Raw genomic sequence first — 17,392 nt, forward strand, 5'->3', positions numbered from 1 at the left:
TTCTCTTCCCACCTCCTCCCACCAGCCCCTCAAGTCCTTCTCAGAGCCCCCCCAGGGCAGGGGTCCCATCACTGGTGACAGCACAAGGCCCCAGGTGGATTTGCAGCTTCCATGAAATGCAGTAGGAGCACAGCTGGGAAAGCAGTGTATGTGCCCTCAAGGCTTCCACCCCCCAAATTCCTGTGATCCATTTCATCTTCCAGGGGGTTTCTCCAAGCTTCCACCTGCCCAGGTTTGCAGCAACATCTGATTTTCCTTTTGGGAGGAGCAGGACACACAGCAGGCAGCTCCTTTTCCCCAGCTCTTGGGGGGAAGGATCCACAGACACCTCAATCCTCTGTGCAGGCTCAGGCACATCTGAATTCCCAGCTTGTGAGTTCCAGTGCTCCCTCACTCTCCACAAAACTCTTGTCCCTGCAGACGTGCCCATTTTCCAGGAATGCCATTCCCAAGTGACCCTGCTGTGCTGAGTGGCTCTGAGCAAAGCCATCCTTTCCCTTCTCTCTCCATGTTTGCTGCTTTCCCTTTCTGACTCAGCTCAGCCACTGCTAATCCACCTCTGCAACACCCCTGGAGAATCCACAGCAGGTTTGTGGCTTCCCCCTTCCCTTGGCTTTACTCTCCATCCCTCCTCAGCCTCTACCCCCAACCCCTCTCAGCTCCAGCCCCATTTCCAGATTCCTGACTCCCACCCATCTGTCTCCTCAAGCATATATTTTAAATGAACTAAAAGGGGTTTTTTGGTTGGTTTTTTTTGTTGTCATACCCATTTCTTTGTGATTCAGAAAGCCTTAATTCCCAACACAGCCTTTAACACCCCATCCCCTTTCCTTTCCCTGCTCTGATTCAGCCCTTACACACATTAAGGATGGGGATGTTTGTGTCCAACCCTTCTGCTGGCATTTTCTTGCCAAGAACTCCTGAACAGCTCATTCCTGTCTCCAAAACTGCCAGAATTTTTGCACAGTCTTACAGCTCCTCCTCTGATCTCTGTTATCCCTCTGGGGTGGCACTTGAATCCTCCTGTGGCACACCTGCTACATTCTGTGCTGGCTTAGTGACAGCAGTTTCTGCTCTGAGAGAGAGATTCACTGGAAAATTTCTTTCTAATTAACACTACTATGGTTATCAGACTTACTTACAGCTTGTAAGGAAAAAATGTCTGCTGTTACAAGTGCCATAGATTTAAAAACAGCAAATATTTGCCACAACAAACCCCCCACTTTGTGAAGCTCTGCCATTCCTCTCATATTTTACATTAATCAGAATCAATTACTTAGGTTCAGTTGAAAAAGTGATTGATGGCAATCTTGATATATACTTTACTTTCATATTTTTATCACCTGCAATATTTTTCCTCATTTGCCCAGAGGACATTCCCATTCTCTTTCCCTAAGTTTTATCAGGAAGGTTGATTTAGCTGAGGGACTCAATCTGTGATTTTCAACTGTGTTAAAAAACAGGCTGGTGTTAAAAAACTCAGTTCTGGCAATTTGGGATATTGCCAATCCAAGGGTCAGGCTACAAAACAGAGTTACCTACATAAGACAGAGCACAGGAACAAACTCAGCCCTGGGAATTAAACATCCCACTTGGAGACAAGTCATCCAGTGCTGGTCCCAGTGCTGACAGCCCAAATCTTTCTTTGATTGTTTCCAACCTGCTGTGGAATTCACCTGTTGAATTCCAGCAGGAGAAAGATGCCCAAAGGGCCCTGAGGCTACAGCTGGACATCAATGAAAGGCTGCACACAGAGCCCTTGAAAGGAACTTTTACACACACACTCACCCAGATTACCTGCTTTGACTCATTTACTCAAAGTTTATCAGGAATAAAATCTATTTTCTCCTCCCAGGGGTTACTGTGGGCTCCCAGTGCCACCTACTGACAACTGGAGACAGCACCCAAGCTCTGCCACTCCAGAGCCTCTCTGCTTTTCCATTAGGTAATTTCCTCTCTATTTCCTTCTATTTATCAACTGTCCTGGAGACTGAATGTAGATCTTCTAAATATTTGCTTCTAGTCACTGTCCTGTCCCTCACTTTTATCTTCTAAGAGTCTCTTCCCACTCATGAAATAGGTGACATTTCTTCAAATTTTCTGAACTCTTTCAATTCTCACCAATTGTTCTGGAGAAGAGGAGGCTCAGGAGAACCTTCTCTCTCCACAACTCCTGACAGGAGGTGGAGCCAGGTGAGGGCTGGGCTCTTCTCCCAGGAAACAAGGGACAGAACAAGAGGAAACAGCCTCAAGCTGTGCCAGGGCAGGTTCAGGTTGGATATTGGGGAAAGGTTCCTCTTGGGAAGGTTGTCCAGCCCTGGCACAGCTGCCCAGGGCAGTGGTGGAGTCCCCATCCCTGGAGGGATTTAACAGATGTGTGGATGTGGCACTGGGGACATGGGTTAGGAGCCCATGAGTCCACTCAGTGATCTTAGAGGGCTTTTCCAACCTTAATGACTCTGTGATTCTAATTTGGCCTCACAGCAATTAGGATGGGAGATTATTGACGTGTCCCAGGCAGGCACAGAATGTCTCTTCACAAATAAGCCATCTGCACAACAAGCTTAAAATTCAGAAATTTTAATGACTCCATTTTTTTCATACCTTTAATAAGCAATCCCTGAGTCAAGAAATACAAGCACCTCTGTAAGAGGCAGCACTGTCTTGGAAGCAGGCTCTGGCCAGCAGGAGGGAATAGGAGCTCCAAATCCACTCCTGACTGTTGCCTCATTGCCCACAGCAGTGCTTTCAGCTTTTTGAGGCTTTTTCCTACTCTCTATCTGCTTTGGACATTGACAACACACCCAAAATGTCTTCTAGGCAGTGGAAGGCATTTGTAAGCATTATGAGCCAAAGGAACCATAATCCATTATGGGAATCTTGCACCCCCTAAGATATAAATAACAGTAGAGTGGGATCCATTCAGGAATCCAGTGCAATATCCAGATAGTTTTGCTGGATGGAGGTCAGACATTCCATATTTCCTCAGGTCACTGAGAGAAGTGTCCATACTTGCAGGCAGCAGCAAGGATCAGGCCAGAGCAGAGCCCTGTGGTGAGCAGGGTCAGGGCACACACCAGGGAACTGTGCTCCCTGAGCCCCACAGGAACCCTCAGCATTGATCCCTCATGTGCCTACAAAGGAAAATAAACACAGAACACACATCTGACCAGCTGGGTTTTTTTTTAGGAACCAGACCCTGCTTTAATGACCCCTTGGCTTAAGCTTTTTCTGAGATTCAATATCACAACAAGGATGGGACATGCCCTTTAATTCACAGCCACTGCTGCTCTGCACAGCTCAGGAGATGGATCTGCTGCCATCTGTATCCCTGTATCTCTGCACTGAGGTTATGCATGCAATGCTGCAGGGAGAGCAGCTCCCAAGGTGAGCTCAGACCACTAAGGAGACACATTTCTCCAAACTGAACAACTATTTGGCTTTTCATGGATACAGGAAGCTGCAAAATGTTTATGGACAAGAGCTACAGAGGTCCCAGTGGTCTGCAAGTGTCTTAAATATAGGAAGGCATATGTGTTACAACAGCCAGATTCTTTTATTATATAAATTAGTCTAATTTTTAAATCTCTACACTACTGTGGCACTTTTGAACATCAAAGACAGTTGTTGGCCACACTAAAGATCCAACATTCCTTGGTTTTGAATACAGTAAGAAACTTCACCTTCTCTTAACACCTACCCAACCAGATAACAACCAAGCAAATAGAGTTCACCTTTTTTAGGCTGCTACTCCTTAAATCTTTGCAGTTTTACCATCACTTTAGTTAGATCATCATCTACTTGCTACTCCTCTGAAACACCAACATTGTAAGGACTTTTTTAAATTTGACCAGTGCCAATTATATCCTAGGATTCCAAGTTAACTAATAAGGGGGGGGAAAAAGGTAAGGAGAGGCAAAAGAGGGCTAAAGAGCCAGAAGAGCACAGTCAATGTAAATACAGCAGGACAGGATGACCCCCTCTAAAAGCCAGTCAGAAAGGAAGAAAGGAGTCTGACAAAGGGGGAGCCACTCAACTGGTCTTTTAATGATTAATTCCTGTACTGTGAAAGGTGTTAATCACAGCAAAAAGGCAGCAATTGTTAGAAAAAACCAGAGGGAGAACTCACAGGTCTGTGCTTTGTTCTGTACCACTGACAGGGCGTGGTGTTGTCAGATGAGCAGGGAGTGTCCACTTCAGCAGGTTCCCAGCACTCTGCAGACAGGTGACCTAGAGAAGGCATTCCTGCATCACCAGGAGCCAGGCAGGATAAACAACCTGGCCTGCAAGTTTTTCCCAAATTAAGGATCTTTTCCCCCACAACAGCTTGACAGAATCTATTCCCTGGGAGCCTGTATGGTCAAAGTCATGCTTTGAACTTTACAACTCTTCCCTTCCTGATACAGCAGGTACCCATGAAAGAATCTCACCTATGTGGTATCTTGACCCCTCTGTCCTTAAAAGGGTAAAGAATTCTTGGTTAGCCTGCAGACCCTTCAACTTTAGCCATGTAGTTAGAATTTTCTCCAAAATAAATAATATCCAAAATAAATAAGGCTATTTCTCTTTTTGGCCTCCTCTCACCACATAAAAGATCTCTTTCCCAATAGTTTAAATCCTTTCCTATAAATGTTTTTCTGCTCATAACTAGTAAATGTGGCAGAAACCCAGAAAGTTTTAACACTCCTTTTTTAAGTGTCTGGGGGGTCCTGCCTGTCCCTATGCTTATCCCAGAAAATCATGACTCAAATGATGCACAAATAATGAAAAAGGAGTTGGAAATCATTAGTGTGCTTGATTTGGTAGGAATGATTTTGTGAAGGGCCACAAAATTTGTAACAAAAATATAGGATTTCATTGTTCACATAACTTGAAATATTAATTGTAGTGGGTATCAGCTTCTTGTTTCACTGGAGTTTGAGAGTCCAACCATTCCAAGCTTCAGGCACAGTTTTCTACATCCCCTTTATACAAAGGGAATGCAGCAACAGAGTGCCAGAAGCACTATTACTCTAAATAGGTGACAGTGGCTGCACAGCTCCAGCTGCCAAGGGAAAAGCAGTCAGAGCAGGGGTCCTTTAGCAAACCAGGCTCTGCTGGGATCCTGACAAACACAGATTGTGACAACTGCTACAACTTCCAGCTGGAAGAGCCCAAGCACCACAGGGGTACAATAACAGCATCCCAGGGGTACAATAACAGCAGCACAAACCAGAGCAGGCTCTGCCAACCCCCTGCCTTTGACCAGGCAGCAGCACTCAGCGAGGAAGACAACGAGGTCTCTATCAGGGTCACACCTTCCGCTTACGTTCATGCAACTCCCAAGAGCTCAGACACCACTAGATCCCAAGAGCACCAATGAGAATCTCACTGTGGCAGCAGCAGAGCAGCAGCTCTGGGCTCTCCAGGACAAGCAAGGCCCCTCCTGTGCCCCGGGCCGGGCGGTGGTAGCGCGCGTGCACGGGCAGGGCGGCGCGGAAACGGCGCCGAGAGCGCGCGGCTCGCTCCAGGAACAGCAGCAGCACGGGCGCCCCGGCAGCGTACTCGGGAGCCTCCAGGTCAATGGCAGCAGCAAACAGCACTGCCTGCAGCAGGGAGACACGCTGTGGCTGAGATGGGGATCCCTGCAGCCTCCAGGTCAATGGCAGCAGCAAACAGCACTGCCTGCAGCAGGGAGACACGCTGTGGCTGAGATGGGAATTGAAATCCTCATTCGAACACTGAGCTTGACTCTGTGGATGATTAAGTTGATCAAGACTGGAAAGCAGCACAGAAAGCTGGGATGAAAATGAAGCTAAGAAGCTGCTTGTCCACACACACAGCATGTGCCTTAGGGCTCACCAGCACCTCTTTGGGGGTTTCCCTTCCACCTTGTGAAGCCCAGGCCCTTTCACCACAGCTGCTCACCTGGGGCTGAGAGAGGAGCAGCAGCTCCCTGGTACATCACCTGTGTGTGAGAATATCAGCAGCACAGGGCCAGGGACTGCCAAGAGAGCTGAGCTACAAGGAGACCCCAGGAAGATTATATTGTCTGGCACCTCCTTCCAGGAATTAATCACCTTGGCTCAATGAGACCAGACATTACAGCTCCCTGAGTCCTTACCTGACTCACAGCCAGATCTCCTGGCCTTGGGAGACTCTATAACAAATTACCTTTGTTAGATTGTGCTGCTGCAGCGTTGCCAGCTCGTAGGGATCCACGTAGATTCCTGCTGGCAGTCTCATTTGAGCTGCCACTGCACATCCTCCTGCATCCTCCCCGAGCTCCACCTCCACCAGCAGGTCCCTTCAAACAGCAACAGGAGCAAAAACTTTATACCCACACTTCAAAAGTTGGCACAAGATCCCCGAGGGACATTTCTCAGATGAGATGAGAGGCAGCTCTCACACTGTGTGTAACTAATTCTGATCACACCTCCCTGTCAGCCTTCTTCACCTCAACTCCTCATCCATGGCCAAAATGGAATTTCACTTTTATTAACGTCTCAGAACCACCAATGACATCCATAAAAGTTTTAGAAAGGGGCCTCCTATTTTCCCTCCACTGTAGCTTGTTAATCCCTTGATCCTGCTAATACATTCCTGACACACACCCAAGGATCACAACCCAGGGAGTTGATACAACTGCAGATTTTCCAACAGAAAATCCCATGGCACACTATGCTGACGGAGGGCAGGGTGGGGACTCACCTGTGAAATCCCTCTTTCAGGAGCTCCTGTGTGACAGTGGTGACCCGACAGGCTGCCTGCACATCTAAGGTGACACAGAGCCAACAGTGTAACAGCACAGCGACCACGGGCTGGCAACCTCAGCGAGTGAGGGTCTATAGCTCACGAACACCTCATCTGCAAACCCTCTCCCAGAAGAAGAGAAGCAGTATCTGACTGTGATCAGAGAGCAGAAGAGGTGTCTTGCTTCACTGGCCGAGCCATACTTCCCAAATCCAGAGTGACAGGATGGTCTGGTTGGAAGAGACCTTAAAGCCCATCCTTGAACACTTCCAGACACAGCCTCTCTGGGCAACCTGTGCCAGAGCCTCACCTCCCTCACAGGGGAGAATTCCGTCCCAGTAACCCATCTACCCCTGCCCCCTGCTCCTGGCACTCCTTCCCCTGTCCCCAGTCCCACTCTAGCTCTCCTTTGGTCACCGGGAGGGGCTCTAAGGTCTCCCTGCACCTTCTCCTCTCCAGCCGGTCTGCAGAGCAGAGGGGCCGGCCCCGCCATCCTTTCCCCGTGCACTCACGGAGGGCGCAGAGCAGCGCGCCCAGCCCGGCCCCGACCCCCATGGGCTCCCGCCGCCCGCCCGCCATGGCGCCCGCTCTGGCAGGCCCCCGCGGGCTGGCCCCCGCGCCGCCTGACCGCGAGAGGCCCGCCCGCGCATTGCTGCGCGGTGCCTTGTTCCGCAGGCGTTGGTGAGGGCAGCCCGAAGGGGGCCTTTACCGCTGGGGTCGGCGGCGCCGGCGGAGCCATGGCAACCACCCAGAGAGGCGGGAGCGGCCCGGGGGAGGAGCTGCGGGACGAGGAGGAAGAAGAAGAAGTGGCTTTCTGTGCCGCCCGAGGTGAGGAGACAGGAGGGAGACAAAGAGCTGCTGGAGCGGGTCTGGAGGAAACTGCGGAGATGCTGAAGGGCCTGGAGCATCTACGTGCCCAGCAAAGGCTGAGGGAGCTGGGGCTGCTCAGCCTCCAGAGGAGCCCCAGCTGAGAGGGGCCCTGTGTGTCCCTGTGTGTCCATGACTGTCCCTGTGTGTTCCTGTGTGTCCCTGTGTGTCCCTGTGTCCCTGTCCATCCCTGTGTGTCCCTGTGTGTCCCTGTCCATCCCTGTGTGTCCCTGTGGCTCAGAGCAGGGCCCAGCAATGGCACCAGAGCCACGGGCAGGGACTGAGCCCAGGAAGCTCCACCTGGACATGAGGCAGAACTTTCCTGAGCAGATCCCAGAGAGGCTGTGGAGTCTCCCTCACTGGAGACATCCAGAGCTGTCTGGGCACAACCTGTGCCATGGGATGGCCCTGCTGGAGCAGATGGACCCACTGTGGTCCCTTCCAGCCCGGCCCCGCTGCCCCTCGTGCTCAGAGTTCCTCCCCGGCCGCTCCCCCGAGGGCGGAACCGCGGCTCTGATCGCGCCGGGCACGGCCCGGCCCTGAACCACCCCCGGCTGTGTTGCCGAGAGCTCAGCCCGGGTTCCCAGGAGATCCAAACCCTCCCGCAGATCCAAACAGCGGCTCCTGTTTGTGTTTCTCGTGTTCGTAGAATCCCGGAATGGTTTGGGTTGGAGGGACCTTAAAGCTTCTCTCGTTCCACTCTCTGCCATGGGCTGGGACATCTTCCACTACACCATGTTCCTCCAAATCCCCTCTAATCTGGCATTGAAAATTTTCACTATTAAGGACATTACTGCATGTTTGAGCTCTTTCCTATGTGGTTTTTCACAAAGGAGGAAGTGTTTCCAATTTGGCCTCAAAGTAACTTTTTAACATTAATATGATTTTTCTTGATGTGCAGAAATACATTGATTTTTTTGGGCTCAAATATGTTACTTTGCCTTAGTCCGTAGGGCACTTGGAGATCACCTTCACATTTGGCATATTTTCACTCATTTAAAACCAAAATAAAAGCCACACCTGCAGTCACTGCTGTCCACTGAAATGGAAAACAGGATTTGCAGCACATCTGGATTTCTAAGTCCCCTCTAATTTAATTTCATAATTCATTTCCCTGGGCTTTAAGGTCCATTCTGACCCAAACCACTTTGTGACTCTATGACTTTGCTGAGCTCCTGATAAAAAACCCAGCACTGAGAGACTCTCCCACTGGTTTTCCTTTTCCCTGTTTCCCAGGGAGTGCTGCTGAGGGCTCTGATGGAGCTGCAGCCAGTGCTGTGATGACTTTCAGTGCTCAGAAATGTGGGATCTGCTTCCAGCCCCCCTCCATCATCCTCATCTACAGAGACAACAGCCAGGACAAGACCCGCCAGCGCATCATGCCCGTCAGGAATTTCTCCAGGTTCTCAGGTGAGGGATTCATTCCTGCCTGGCCCCCTCCAGACACGTGGAGGAGCCCATGGTAGCAGCATTGTTGGAAAGCACTGAGCACCCTCCCAGCACCCAGCAGGGAGGGGCTGTGCTGTGCTAATGTCCCTCCGAGGAGCCCAAGGCTACATCTCAACCTCAGCAATGGTTCTCTGAGCCTGGAGGGTTTGGAGACACCCCTGGGGAGGGTTTGTGAGGGGATGTGTGTGTGGGAAGAGGTTTGCTGCAGCTGCAGGTGCCAGTGTTGGCTGTCCCCAGACTGCAGCAGGGCTGCTGAGCAGCTGAAGAACAACCCTCGGCACAAGGCTTACCTGGAAGGGGTCTCGCTGCGCCAGCTCCAGAAGCTCTACAGTTTGCTCAGGGGTCACTTGGAAGGACACAGCCTGGCTGAGAGCTTGGAAAAGTTTCAGCAGGAAGAGACCATTGACCCACAGGAGGATATGAACAAACTGGATGACAAGGAATTGGCCAAAAGGAAGAGCATCATGGATGAGCTCTTTGAAAAGAACAGGAAGAAGAAGGATGACCCCGACTTTGTTTACAACATTGAGGTGGAGTTCCCACTGGATGAGCAGCTGGAGGCCTGTACTTGGGACTTGGAGTCAGATGAAGAAATCTGATTCCAGACAAAGAGGGCCAGTTCAGGGACAAATCTCAGCAGGCCAGCAAGAGAGAACAATGTCATCATATGTGTTCTGTCCATGTTGGTTTGGAGAACCCGAGGTGCCGCAGCAATCCCAGTCTTTAGTGAGCTTTGTTTAAGAAGCCAGACTTGATTAAATGGAAACTGGGCAGCTGAAATTGTTGGCTGGTTTTAGTCTTTTCCTACATAAATGAATTTTAAATTATTTAATCTTTCAATTTTTTACATTTCAGTCAGCTTTGGTTGAAAGTGAAGCATTAAATATTCATGTCCTGAAGACATTGTTAAAGCTGTACTGTACAAATAGGGTGATTATTATTGCCTGCTGGGAAGTTAAATATGTATCAGTCATTCTGGATAAATCAACTCTGCATTGAGAATATTGCTCTCACATTTCCCTAGCAATGCTTAAATCTCCAGTTTTAGCTTGCACAAAAATTAATCCTTACATGTAAGAGAAAGAATATCTTGAAAATAAATTTGTCTTGAAAGTACTTTTGAAAACATAGTGATTTCAAAGTGCTGCAATGGGATGGTTGGAGAATGTGCTTAAAGTATCTAAAAAAGAGAGTAGTAGTAGGTCAAAGGCTGGGGGTGGTTCTAGAGTGAGACAAACTCATCCCACTAAAGGTTTTTGGCCAAGAGGGTCTTCAGTCAGGAGAGAAATAAAAGCTGAGGCCTCACTTGCCAAAATTTAGAAAATGTAAAGGCTGACTCAGCTCTCCCAGGACCGGAAAGGGCGTGCAGGGGTCTGGCACAGGCCTGGCCTCAACAATTGCAACACAACATGGAAAGATCTCCCACTTGGGAGGGAGGAAGGGGTCCCTGGGAACCTCTCCTCCACTCCCAGCCTGCCCCCAGCTTCATCCTGGCCAGACTCAGAGAACATGGCCTGTGCCCAGCCCCAGGCATGGCTCCTCTCCAGTGAGGGCTGTGAGGGCCAAACAAGTGCCTGGATCATGAGGTTCCTGCTGGCCCATTCCTCCAGACCTTCAGCATGGAGCCCTACTGGTATTCCCAGTTTGGGATCCTCTGTGAACTTGATAGGAAGGCACTTCACAGCCAGCTTTAGATCATGCATGTAGATATGAAATGGGACAGATCCCCTCAGCAGCCTCCTGGCAGAGCACATCCTACGAACCACAGCCCTCTGCACTTCACTCCCACTGCCCTGCCCACCCATTCACACATAACATCTGCACTTCAATGAAGAACACTGTGGGACAGTGTCCAGAGCCTTGCTGAGGCAGATGGAATCCACCACTCTCCCCTTGCCTACAGATCCACCCATTCCATCCTGAGAGCAAAGCAGGTTGGGCAGGCATAACTTAGCCTCAGCAGTCCATGCTGACTTCTTCCAGACATCCTCTTTTTCTAGAATTGTGCTCCAAAGAGCATTGATTCCATCATTTTCCCAACAGGAAGGTGACTGCCCTCTTGCTCTCTGGGATGGCCCTTTGGCCATTACTGAAGGGTGGGGCCCTTGGGTTCTCCAGTGATCAGGATCTTCCTTGATCCCCATGGCCTTGCAAAGACAGTGAGAGCAGCTTTGTAAGGATACTCACCACTCAGAAAGTGGAATCTCCTCTTGCTGCTCCAACATCCCATTCACATCACAGCTCCAGGTGAGCCATGGCTTTCCAGGCACCATGATGAGGGGATGTTGAGTATCCCCATCAGCTCCATACAATTAAGAAGCCCTCCTTTTATCCCTGCCCTGGACTGTGCCAGGTGCCCAGGCTCCTCCCTACATGTTCTCCCATGGCTGCACCCCTCACCCCACACCAGATGGAGCAGCAGCATTGGCTATGGAGGTGGGGAAGGACACACATCCCCCTCTGAGCCCAGCCCCAGAGAGAGGAGAGCTCACAGGGGCACCCACTCACCCTGCCAGCAAGGAGACACAGCTGGGGGACACAGCAGGGATGTATTTATAGGTCACTGCTGTCCCCCTGGGGGCAGCTTACGGGCAAAGGAAGGGTTGAAAGAGGCTGAGGGATTCCCCACTTGGGGCCTGCTTTGATTTTGGCTATTTCAGTCTAAAATTGGGGCTGAAAGTGGTCATTTCCGAGCCAGATCTGACAGCTGGGTTTCCAGAGCCTTTACTGCACTCAGCCCCAGTGGAGCTGCTGGCTGGTTTAGCATTTTCCAGCTTTGCACAGCCACACCAGCCTCCACCATGACCCCAGTCCCACACCTGTGCCTGGGAGGGGTTTGCCCTGCTGCCAGCCTTGGCTCCCCCTGCCTGCACCATCCCAGCATCCTCCCAGCCCCATACCAGCCTCAGCTCCATGAGGATTGAGCCCCCAGCACATCCTACATCACCAACTGAGCCCACCCACACCCAGGCAAGGACAAACCCCCAGTATTCCCACCCCAACGCTGCTGCACACTTCCCTGTGCCCAGTTCTCTTTTTTTCACTAGAAAAATCCCAACAGGAATAAAGCCACTCTATTTCTCAGAAGAGTTTTTGAGTTAGCATGAACCACCATCACTTCTCCTTTCCCTTCAGTGCCCCCCGAGGAACAGAGCAGCACTTCCCCAGGTAGTGCTTGCTGCTCTGAGAGAGCCAGAGCTGTGAGCAGAGGTGGGTGGAGGAAACCCCCAGCACTGCAGGAGTGGGGCTTGCCCAAAAAGGAGGAAGGATTTCTCTTGTTTCCTTAATATGTTTAATCCAGCAGTCACTAGAGAAATATAAATCCATGATAAAATATTGCTGAGGGATATTTACTCCCCTGCTTTTCAATCAATACTTCCCTTTGTTGCAACTTGGGCTGTTTCTAATGGACTTTTCTAACCCAGACTGTGACTTAGTGAAGAAACAACCCCCCAAAATGTGTCTTTCAGCCCTGTTGACAATGCCTGCCTTTGTCAGCACACACACAGTGCACAGTCTGGGTTGCCTGCAGGTTTGGCAGTGCTGGCAAGAGCAGTGTGGAAAGCTGTGGCTACAGAGCCCCTTTTCCACAGCACTCAGCCTGGGACACTTTGTGGAGGCTGGTTTCAGAACTGGAGGACATTTTGAATTGGCTACAGGTGGGAATAAATAAAAGGAACTGCTGGAAGTGGAGGGGGAAAACAGTGCTGGAGAGAACTGTCACAAAATCCCAGAATGATCTGGGTTGGAAGGGACCTTAAAAACCCATCTGGTTATAACCCCTGCCATGGGCAGGGACACCTTCCTCTAGATCAGATTGTTCCAAGCCCACTACAACCTGGCCTTGAACATTTCCATGGGTGAGGCATCCACAGATTTTTTGGGCAACCTGTCCTGGCCTTGAACATTTCCACAGGTGAGGCATCCACAGATTTTTTGGGCAACCTGTCCTGGCCCTGAACACTTCCACAGGTGAGGCATCCACAGATTTTCTGGGCAACCTGTCCTTTCAGCCAAGGAATGGTTGATGTCACGTCCACTCAGCTCTCACCAAGAGCAGCTGAAGGTTTCTGCTACAGACAAGTTCCTTGAGGATTCCCAGCGCTCCATCACCATGGCTCATCATCACTTTGGGTGCCACTAGGGCAGGAGTGGCAGCTCTCCAGTACCTCCTGTCCTGCACCCCTCAGGTTTCCATCCTGACAACCTCGGAGGGGTTATCACCTGTACTCCCAATTATTGACTATTCCCAAGCCTTCCTCAGCCATTAGTACGAGCCGGACACCCCGCAGCGCGTTTTCACCATTTTCAGCAGCTTGTCCTTGAGCATGAGGAAGACAACCACGAAGGCCACGAGGAGCGTGAGGCAGGTGGGCAGAGCCAGCACCAGGTAGAGCAGCGCCATGTCGGCGGTCTGCCAGCGGCAGCTGTGCAGCACGGGCTGGGGCAGCGCGCCGGGGCGCAGCGCCCGCGAGCCGTGCCTGCAGGTCACCTCCCGCCCATCGGGGACACGCAGCCCCTCCGCCCGCTGCAGCGCGTCCCACCAGCCCAGCGTGCAGCAGTTGTAGGGGTTCCTGCTGAGGTAGAGCTCCCGCAGGCTCCTCCCCAGCGGCGCCCGTGCCAGGGCCGGCGGCAGCGCCGGCAGGCAGTTGTCCCGCAGGTCCAGGCTGCGCAGCCTGAGCGCGCCCAGCGAGCCGGGCAGCGCCGACAGGGAGTTCCCGGAAAGGTCCAGGCGCACCAGGCTGCTCAGAGCAGAGAAGTCCAAGGCGGTGGAAGAGAGGCTGGTGTTCCTCAGAGACAGCACCTGCAGCGTCAGGACCAGGTCCTGCAGCCAGCCCAGGTCCCCAGACAGCAGCTGGCGGTTGTCAGAGAGGTCCAGGTGCAGCAGCGACGTGCCCTGGAAGGGGCGGCCGCCCATCCCCTGCAGACCACAGCCGGCCAAGGACAGGTGGCTCAAGGTCCCCACACCCCTGATGTCCACGCAGGGGGTACTCTCGGCCTCACCTGGCTGGGGACAGAGGTGAACCCGGTTGCGGCTCAGGTCCAGGGTAGTGATCTTCCTGGTGTGGGTGAAAATCCCAGGAGGAAGAGCCTGCAGCCTGTTGGTGCTGAGGTTGAAGAGCTGCAGGTTGGGCAGGATACCCCCAACGCCCACCTTCAGCCCCAGCTCCACCAGCTGGTTCTGGCTGAGGTCCAGCTCTGTCAGCATGGCCAAGGGGTCCTCCTCCGACAGGTGAAATGCCTCCAGGCAGTTCTGGTTGAGCTTCAGGTGGGTCAGGGAGGGCATCTGGGCCAGGAAATCATCTGGCAGGCCCCAGACCTGGTTCTGGCTCATGTCCAGGAAGCGCAGGGAGGAGAGGTTGCTGTGGCAGAGCTCTTCCCAGAGCCTGACTGTGGTGATGTTGGTGGAGTTGCCGTCGATGATCAGGAACTGCACGGTGACGTTGGCCAGGGAGGTGCCGTTGGGGAGCCGCTGGTAGAAGCTCATCCTGTTGTCCTGCAGCAGCAAGGAATGCAGCTTGCTCTGCCGGGGCAGCACAGGGAAGAACAGGAGGCGGTTGTGGGACAGGTCCAGCACCTCCAGCTCAAAGAGGTCATCATTTTCCAGGGTCAGGAACCACTCAATGATGTTGTTGCTGGCATTGAGCACCCTGAGCTGGGTCAGGCCAAAGCCCACCAGACACGGGAGGTAGTTGTAAGCTATGTTGAGCGTCTGCAGCCTCTGCAGCCCTTCGAAAGCATTGTCAATCTCAAAGATGTCGTTCTTCTCCAGGTTCAGCTCCAGCAGCTGTGTCAGGTTTGTGAAGGTGGATGAGTCCAACCTCATGATGGCATTCCTGGCCACAGACAGGGACTCCAAGGAAGAGAGGTTGGAGACTAAAACTGATACCATGTCCTCCCTGAGCTGGTTTCCAGCCAGGTCCAGCATCCTCAAGGCCGGCAGAGCAGAAAGAGCTGCAGCTGTCAGCGAGTAGTTGGTGAAGAGCAGGTTGTCTGTCAAGGAGAGCACCTCCAGACGTTGGCTGCTGAGGAAAGCACCGGGCTCAATGAGCTCCAGCCGGTTCCTGGCCAAGCTGAGATGCCAGAGCTGGGGATACAGGAGCAGAGAGGCATTGCCCAGGAGCCGGATAGTGTTGTCATCAAGAAACAGCTCCTCGGTGTCGCCTCGAAGGTTTCCTGGGATGGAACTCAGCCATCTCCCAGTGCAGTCCATGATTCTCTGCACCTGAAGGAAGAGGAGAAGATGTAACACCACCATGGGAGGCAGGAGATGAAGAGGGAGAAGTCTGGGGAGCAGAGTAAGGGGGGAGGAGGCAGCTCTTTGGTTATAGCCTTGGCACACCAGTCCACTCCAAGCCAGTAGTTGGGATAGAGAAGGTCTGGAGATGCTGATTTGCCTGGGCTTTGCCAGGCAGCACCAAGCACTCAGAGGGGTGAGGGTTCACCAGAGAGAACTTACAAGCTCACAGCCCCCAGGAGATGGTACCCAGGCTGCATCCATCCCGCTTCCCCATCCCACTGCCAGGAGGAGAAGCAGCAGGGAGAGACCGGGGAGCGGAGCCTCCATCTCAGTGGTGGCACTCCTGTGGAGAGGAGGGCAGAGGTGAGGAGGTCAGAAACTGCAAACTGTTCACCCCAAAAGGCCCAGGTGACCTGGGTCACCATAGAGCCTTGGCACTGAGCCCACCCATGCCAGCAGAAGCCCTGGTGGGGCTGCCCCAGTTTGAGCCTGGAAGGCAGGGGAAGAGCAGGGGTGGGGGTGGCAGCTCAGCCCTGCCTGGGGCAGGGCACAGGGGGAAGGCACCTCCAGCTGCACAGCTGCTGTGAAGGCCATTGAGCTGCATCCTTCGAGCAGGGTGTCCCCCCAGCAAGGCTCATGCCCCATCTTGGCACCAAACACTCCCCCAGGGGACACCAACCCATTCCCCTCCAGTTCCCCCCAGTGCCCATCCCTGCTGGGCACCCTTCCAGGGCAGCAGAGGCTCTCCAGCAGGAGCTGCCCCATGACTGACCTGGTGGGACCGGAGCTGACGGCATTTGCATCTGGGGAAATGCTGAAACTCAGGCAAATGAGCAGCGAGGGCTCAGCCAGTGTTTCACACACAGCACTTTCACAGCTGCCACTGCATGAAGGAGAAACAGGGTTATTTTGGGCAGCCCAGGTAGCCAGAGCCTCACAGCACAGAGGGAGCACAGCACGTCCTGGGCTGTCTCCTTCCTTGGGGCAGCCAAGTGTTGAGCTGGTGCCTCTTCAAAGCAGGATTTATTACTCTGGGGGAGATGGAGGGGTTGTCCCCTTTCCCCAAGCTGTAACAGACACACAGCACCTTTTACCTCTCAAGTCCTTGGAGTCCAGCAGCAACTCTTACCCAGCCCAGGCACAGTGGCAGAAAAGAGACCCTGCTGTCCTAGACCTTGCTCCTTGCTGCACCCAAAGAACACCAATTTTGGTTCTGGCTCCTGAACCCTTCTGCTGAAACTCCCACTTTCCTTCACCCAGCTCAGCCTTTCTTGGTTTTTTCTAACACCAGAAGCACCTCCACCCTCCCAGTGCTCCCTGGAGCTGCTGGGATGGCACCTGCCAGCCAGGAGAGGAGGCAGCAGCCCCAGCAGGAAACCCTTGCCCGCAGCCCTGCACCAGAGCCCACATCCAAGAGCTCTGGCAGTGCTCCCCACGCTTCACACCAGCCCCAGCATGGGCCCACACAACCACAGCTCTTGCAGTGGCACACAGCCACCACAGGTGCCCAGCTTGGCACAGGGAACCCCCGTGGTGTTTTCCCCCAGCACAGCTATCGGGGAGCAGCTACTCACCGCGTGGAACGGCGTGTGGTCCATCCTGCAGCGCCTTGGGGCCTCCTGGGTGGGGGGTAGGGGTGAGCCGTGGGCTCTGTGTGCCACCCAGGGGTCTGTGTGCCACCCGGGGGTCTGTGTGCCACCCTGCAGGGCCGTGTGTCCCCCTGTGGGGCCTCTGCCCCCCGCCCTCTGGCCGAGCACCGATATAGCCTTTGCGGAAGGAGCGACGGAAACTGCAGTCACATGGAGGCAGCGAGCACAGCCCAGCTCCCCTCACTGATCTCAGCACTCCCAGCCAGGGTCATGCTCTCACCCCAGCAAGGAGGAACCTCAGGGCCCCAGAGAGGGGCACAGGGGGCACGCAGCTCCTGGGGACGAGCCTTGCATGGCAGCTCCTCTGCACAGCTCGGGGGTTCAGGCCACTGGGATGGTCACTGGGGGTGGGTCTGCCCTGCACAGCCGTGCCACTGCTCCTGCAGGATGGAGAAGTGCCACCCCTGCATGGCACCTGTTCCCATTGTGTCCCTCCAGACCCCTCTTATCTCCA

The 17,392-nt window shown here is 53.0% G+C and overlaps 3 protein-coding genes across 3 annotated transcripts; 1 reads left to right on the forward strand and 2 right to left on the reverse strand.

Moving 5' to 3' along the window:
* Nucleotides 1-683: 683 nt before the first annotated feature.
* PIGX (phosphatidylinositol glycan anchor biosynthesis class X) lies at nt 684-7,328 on the reverse strand. Its single transcript, XM_079315391.1, has 6 exons — nt 7,245-7,328; nt 6,691-6,754; nt 6,154-6,286; nt 5,372-5,585; nt 4,130-4,230; nt 684-3,134 (listed from the first exon to the last, which is right to left on the reverse strand). Exons 1-6 carry the CDS (start codon nt 7,309-7,311, stop codon nt 2,991-2,993), a joined length of 723 nt encoding a protein of 240 aa, XP_079171517.1. The 5' UTR covers nt 7,312-7,328; the 3' UTR covers nt 684-2,990.
* Nucleotides 7,329-7,431: 103 nt separating this feature from the next.
* CEP19 (centrosomal protein 19) lies at nt 7,432-10,063 on the forward strand. Its single transcript, XM_079315396.1, has 3 exons — nt 7,432-7,560; nt 8,836-9,009; nt 9,286-10,063. Exons 1-3 carry the CDS (start codon nt 7,470-7,472, stop codon nt 9,645-9,647), a joined length of 627 nt encoding a protein of 208 aa, XP_079171522.1. The 5' UTR covers nt 7,432-7,469; the 3' UTR covers nt 9,648-10,063.
* Nucleotides 10,064-12,902: 2,839 nt separating this feature from the next.
* Nucleotides 12,903-17,032, reverse strand: NRROS (negative regulator of reactive oxygen species). The gene is made up of 4 exons (XM_079315366.1): nt 16,864-17,032; nt 16,062-16,172; nt 15,509-15,632; nt 12,903-15,274 (listed from the first exon to the last, which is right to left on the reverse strand). The coding sequence occupies exons 3-4, from the start codon at nt 15,614-15,616 to the stop codon at nt 13,316-13,318; spliced, it is 2,067 nt and encodes a 688-aa protein (XP_079171492.1). The 5' UTR covers nt 15,617-15,632; nt 16,062-16,172; nt 16,864-17,032; the 3' UTR covers nt 12,903-13,315.
* Nucleotides 17,033-17,392: the final 360 nt, after the last annotated feature.

Source organism: Erithacus rubecula (assembly GCF_903797595.1).
Source record: "Erithacus rubecula genome assembly, chromosome: 11".
NCBI classification, from domain to species: Eukaryota; Metazoa; Chordata; class Aves; order Passeriformes; family Muscicapidae; genus Erithacus; species Erithacus rubecula.

Excerpts from the sequence above, each read along its gene's own strand:
- PIGX (XM_079315391.1), bottom strand. The coding sequence starts at position 7,311 with ATGGCGGGCGGGCGGCGGGAGCCCATGGGGGTCGGGGCCGGGCTGGGC. Across the intron at positions 6,755-7,244 it reads CGCGCTGCTCTGCGCCCTCC|ATGTGCAGGCAGCCTGTCGG; the intron begins GTGAGTGCACGG and ends GTGTCACCTTAG. Across the intron at positions 6,287-6,690 it reads CTGAAAGAGGGATTTCACAG|GGACCTGCTGGTGGAGGTGG; the intron begins GTGAGTCCCCAC and ends TGCTGTTTGAAG.
- CEP19 (XM_079315396.1), top strand. The coding sequence starts at position 7,470 with ATGGCAACCACCCAGAGAGGCGGGAGCGGCCCGGGGGAGGAGCTGCGG. Across the intron at positions 7,561-8,835 it reads GGCTTTCTGTGCCGCCCGAG|GGAGTGCTGCTGAGGGCTCT; the intron begins GTGAGGAGACAG and ends CCTGTTTCCCAG. Across the intron at positions 9,010-9,285 it reads GAATTTCTCCAGGTTCTCAG|ACTGCAGCAGGGCTGCTGAG; the intron begins GTGAGGGATTCA and ends GGCTGTCCCCAG.
- NRROS (XM_079315366.1), bottom strand. The coding sequence starts at position 15,616 with ATGGAGGCTCCGCTCCCCGGTCTCTCCCTGCTGCTTCTCCTCCTGGCA. Across the intron at positions 15,275-15,508 it reads CTCCTGGGGGCTGTGAGCTT|GTGCAGAGAATCATGGACTG; the intron begins GTAAGTTCTCTC and ends CTCTTCCTTCAG.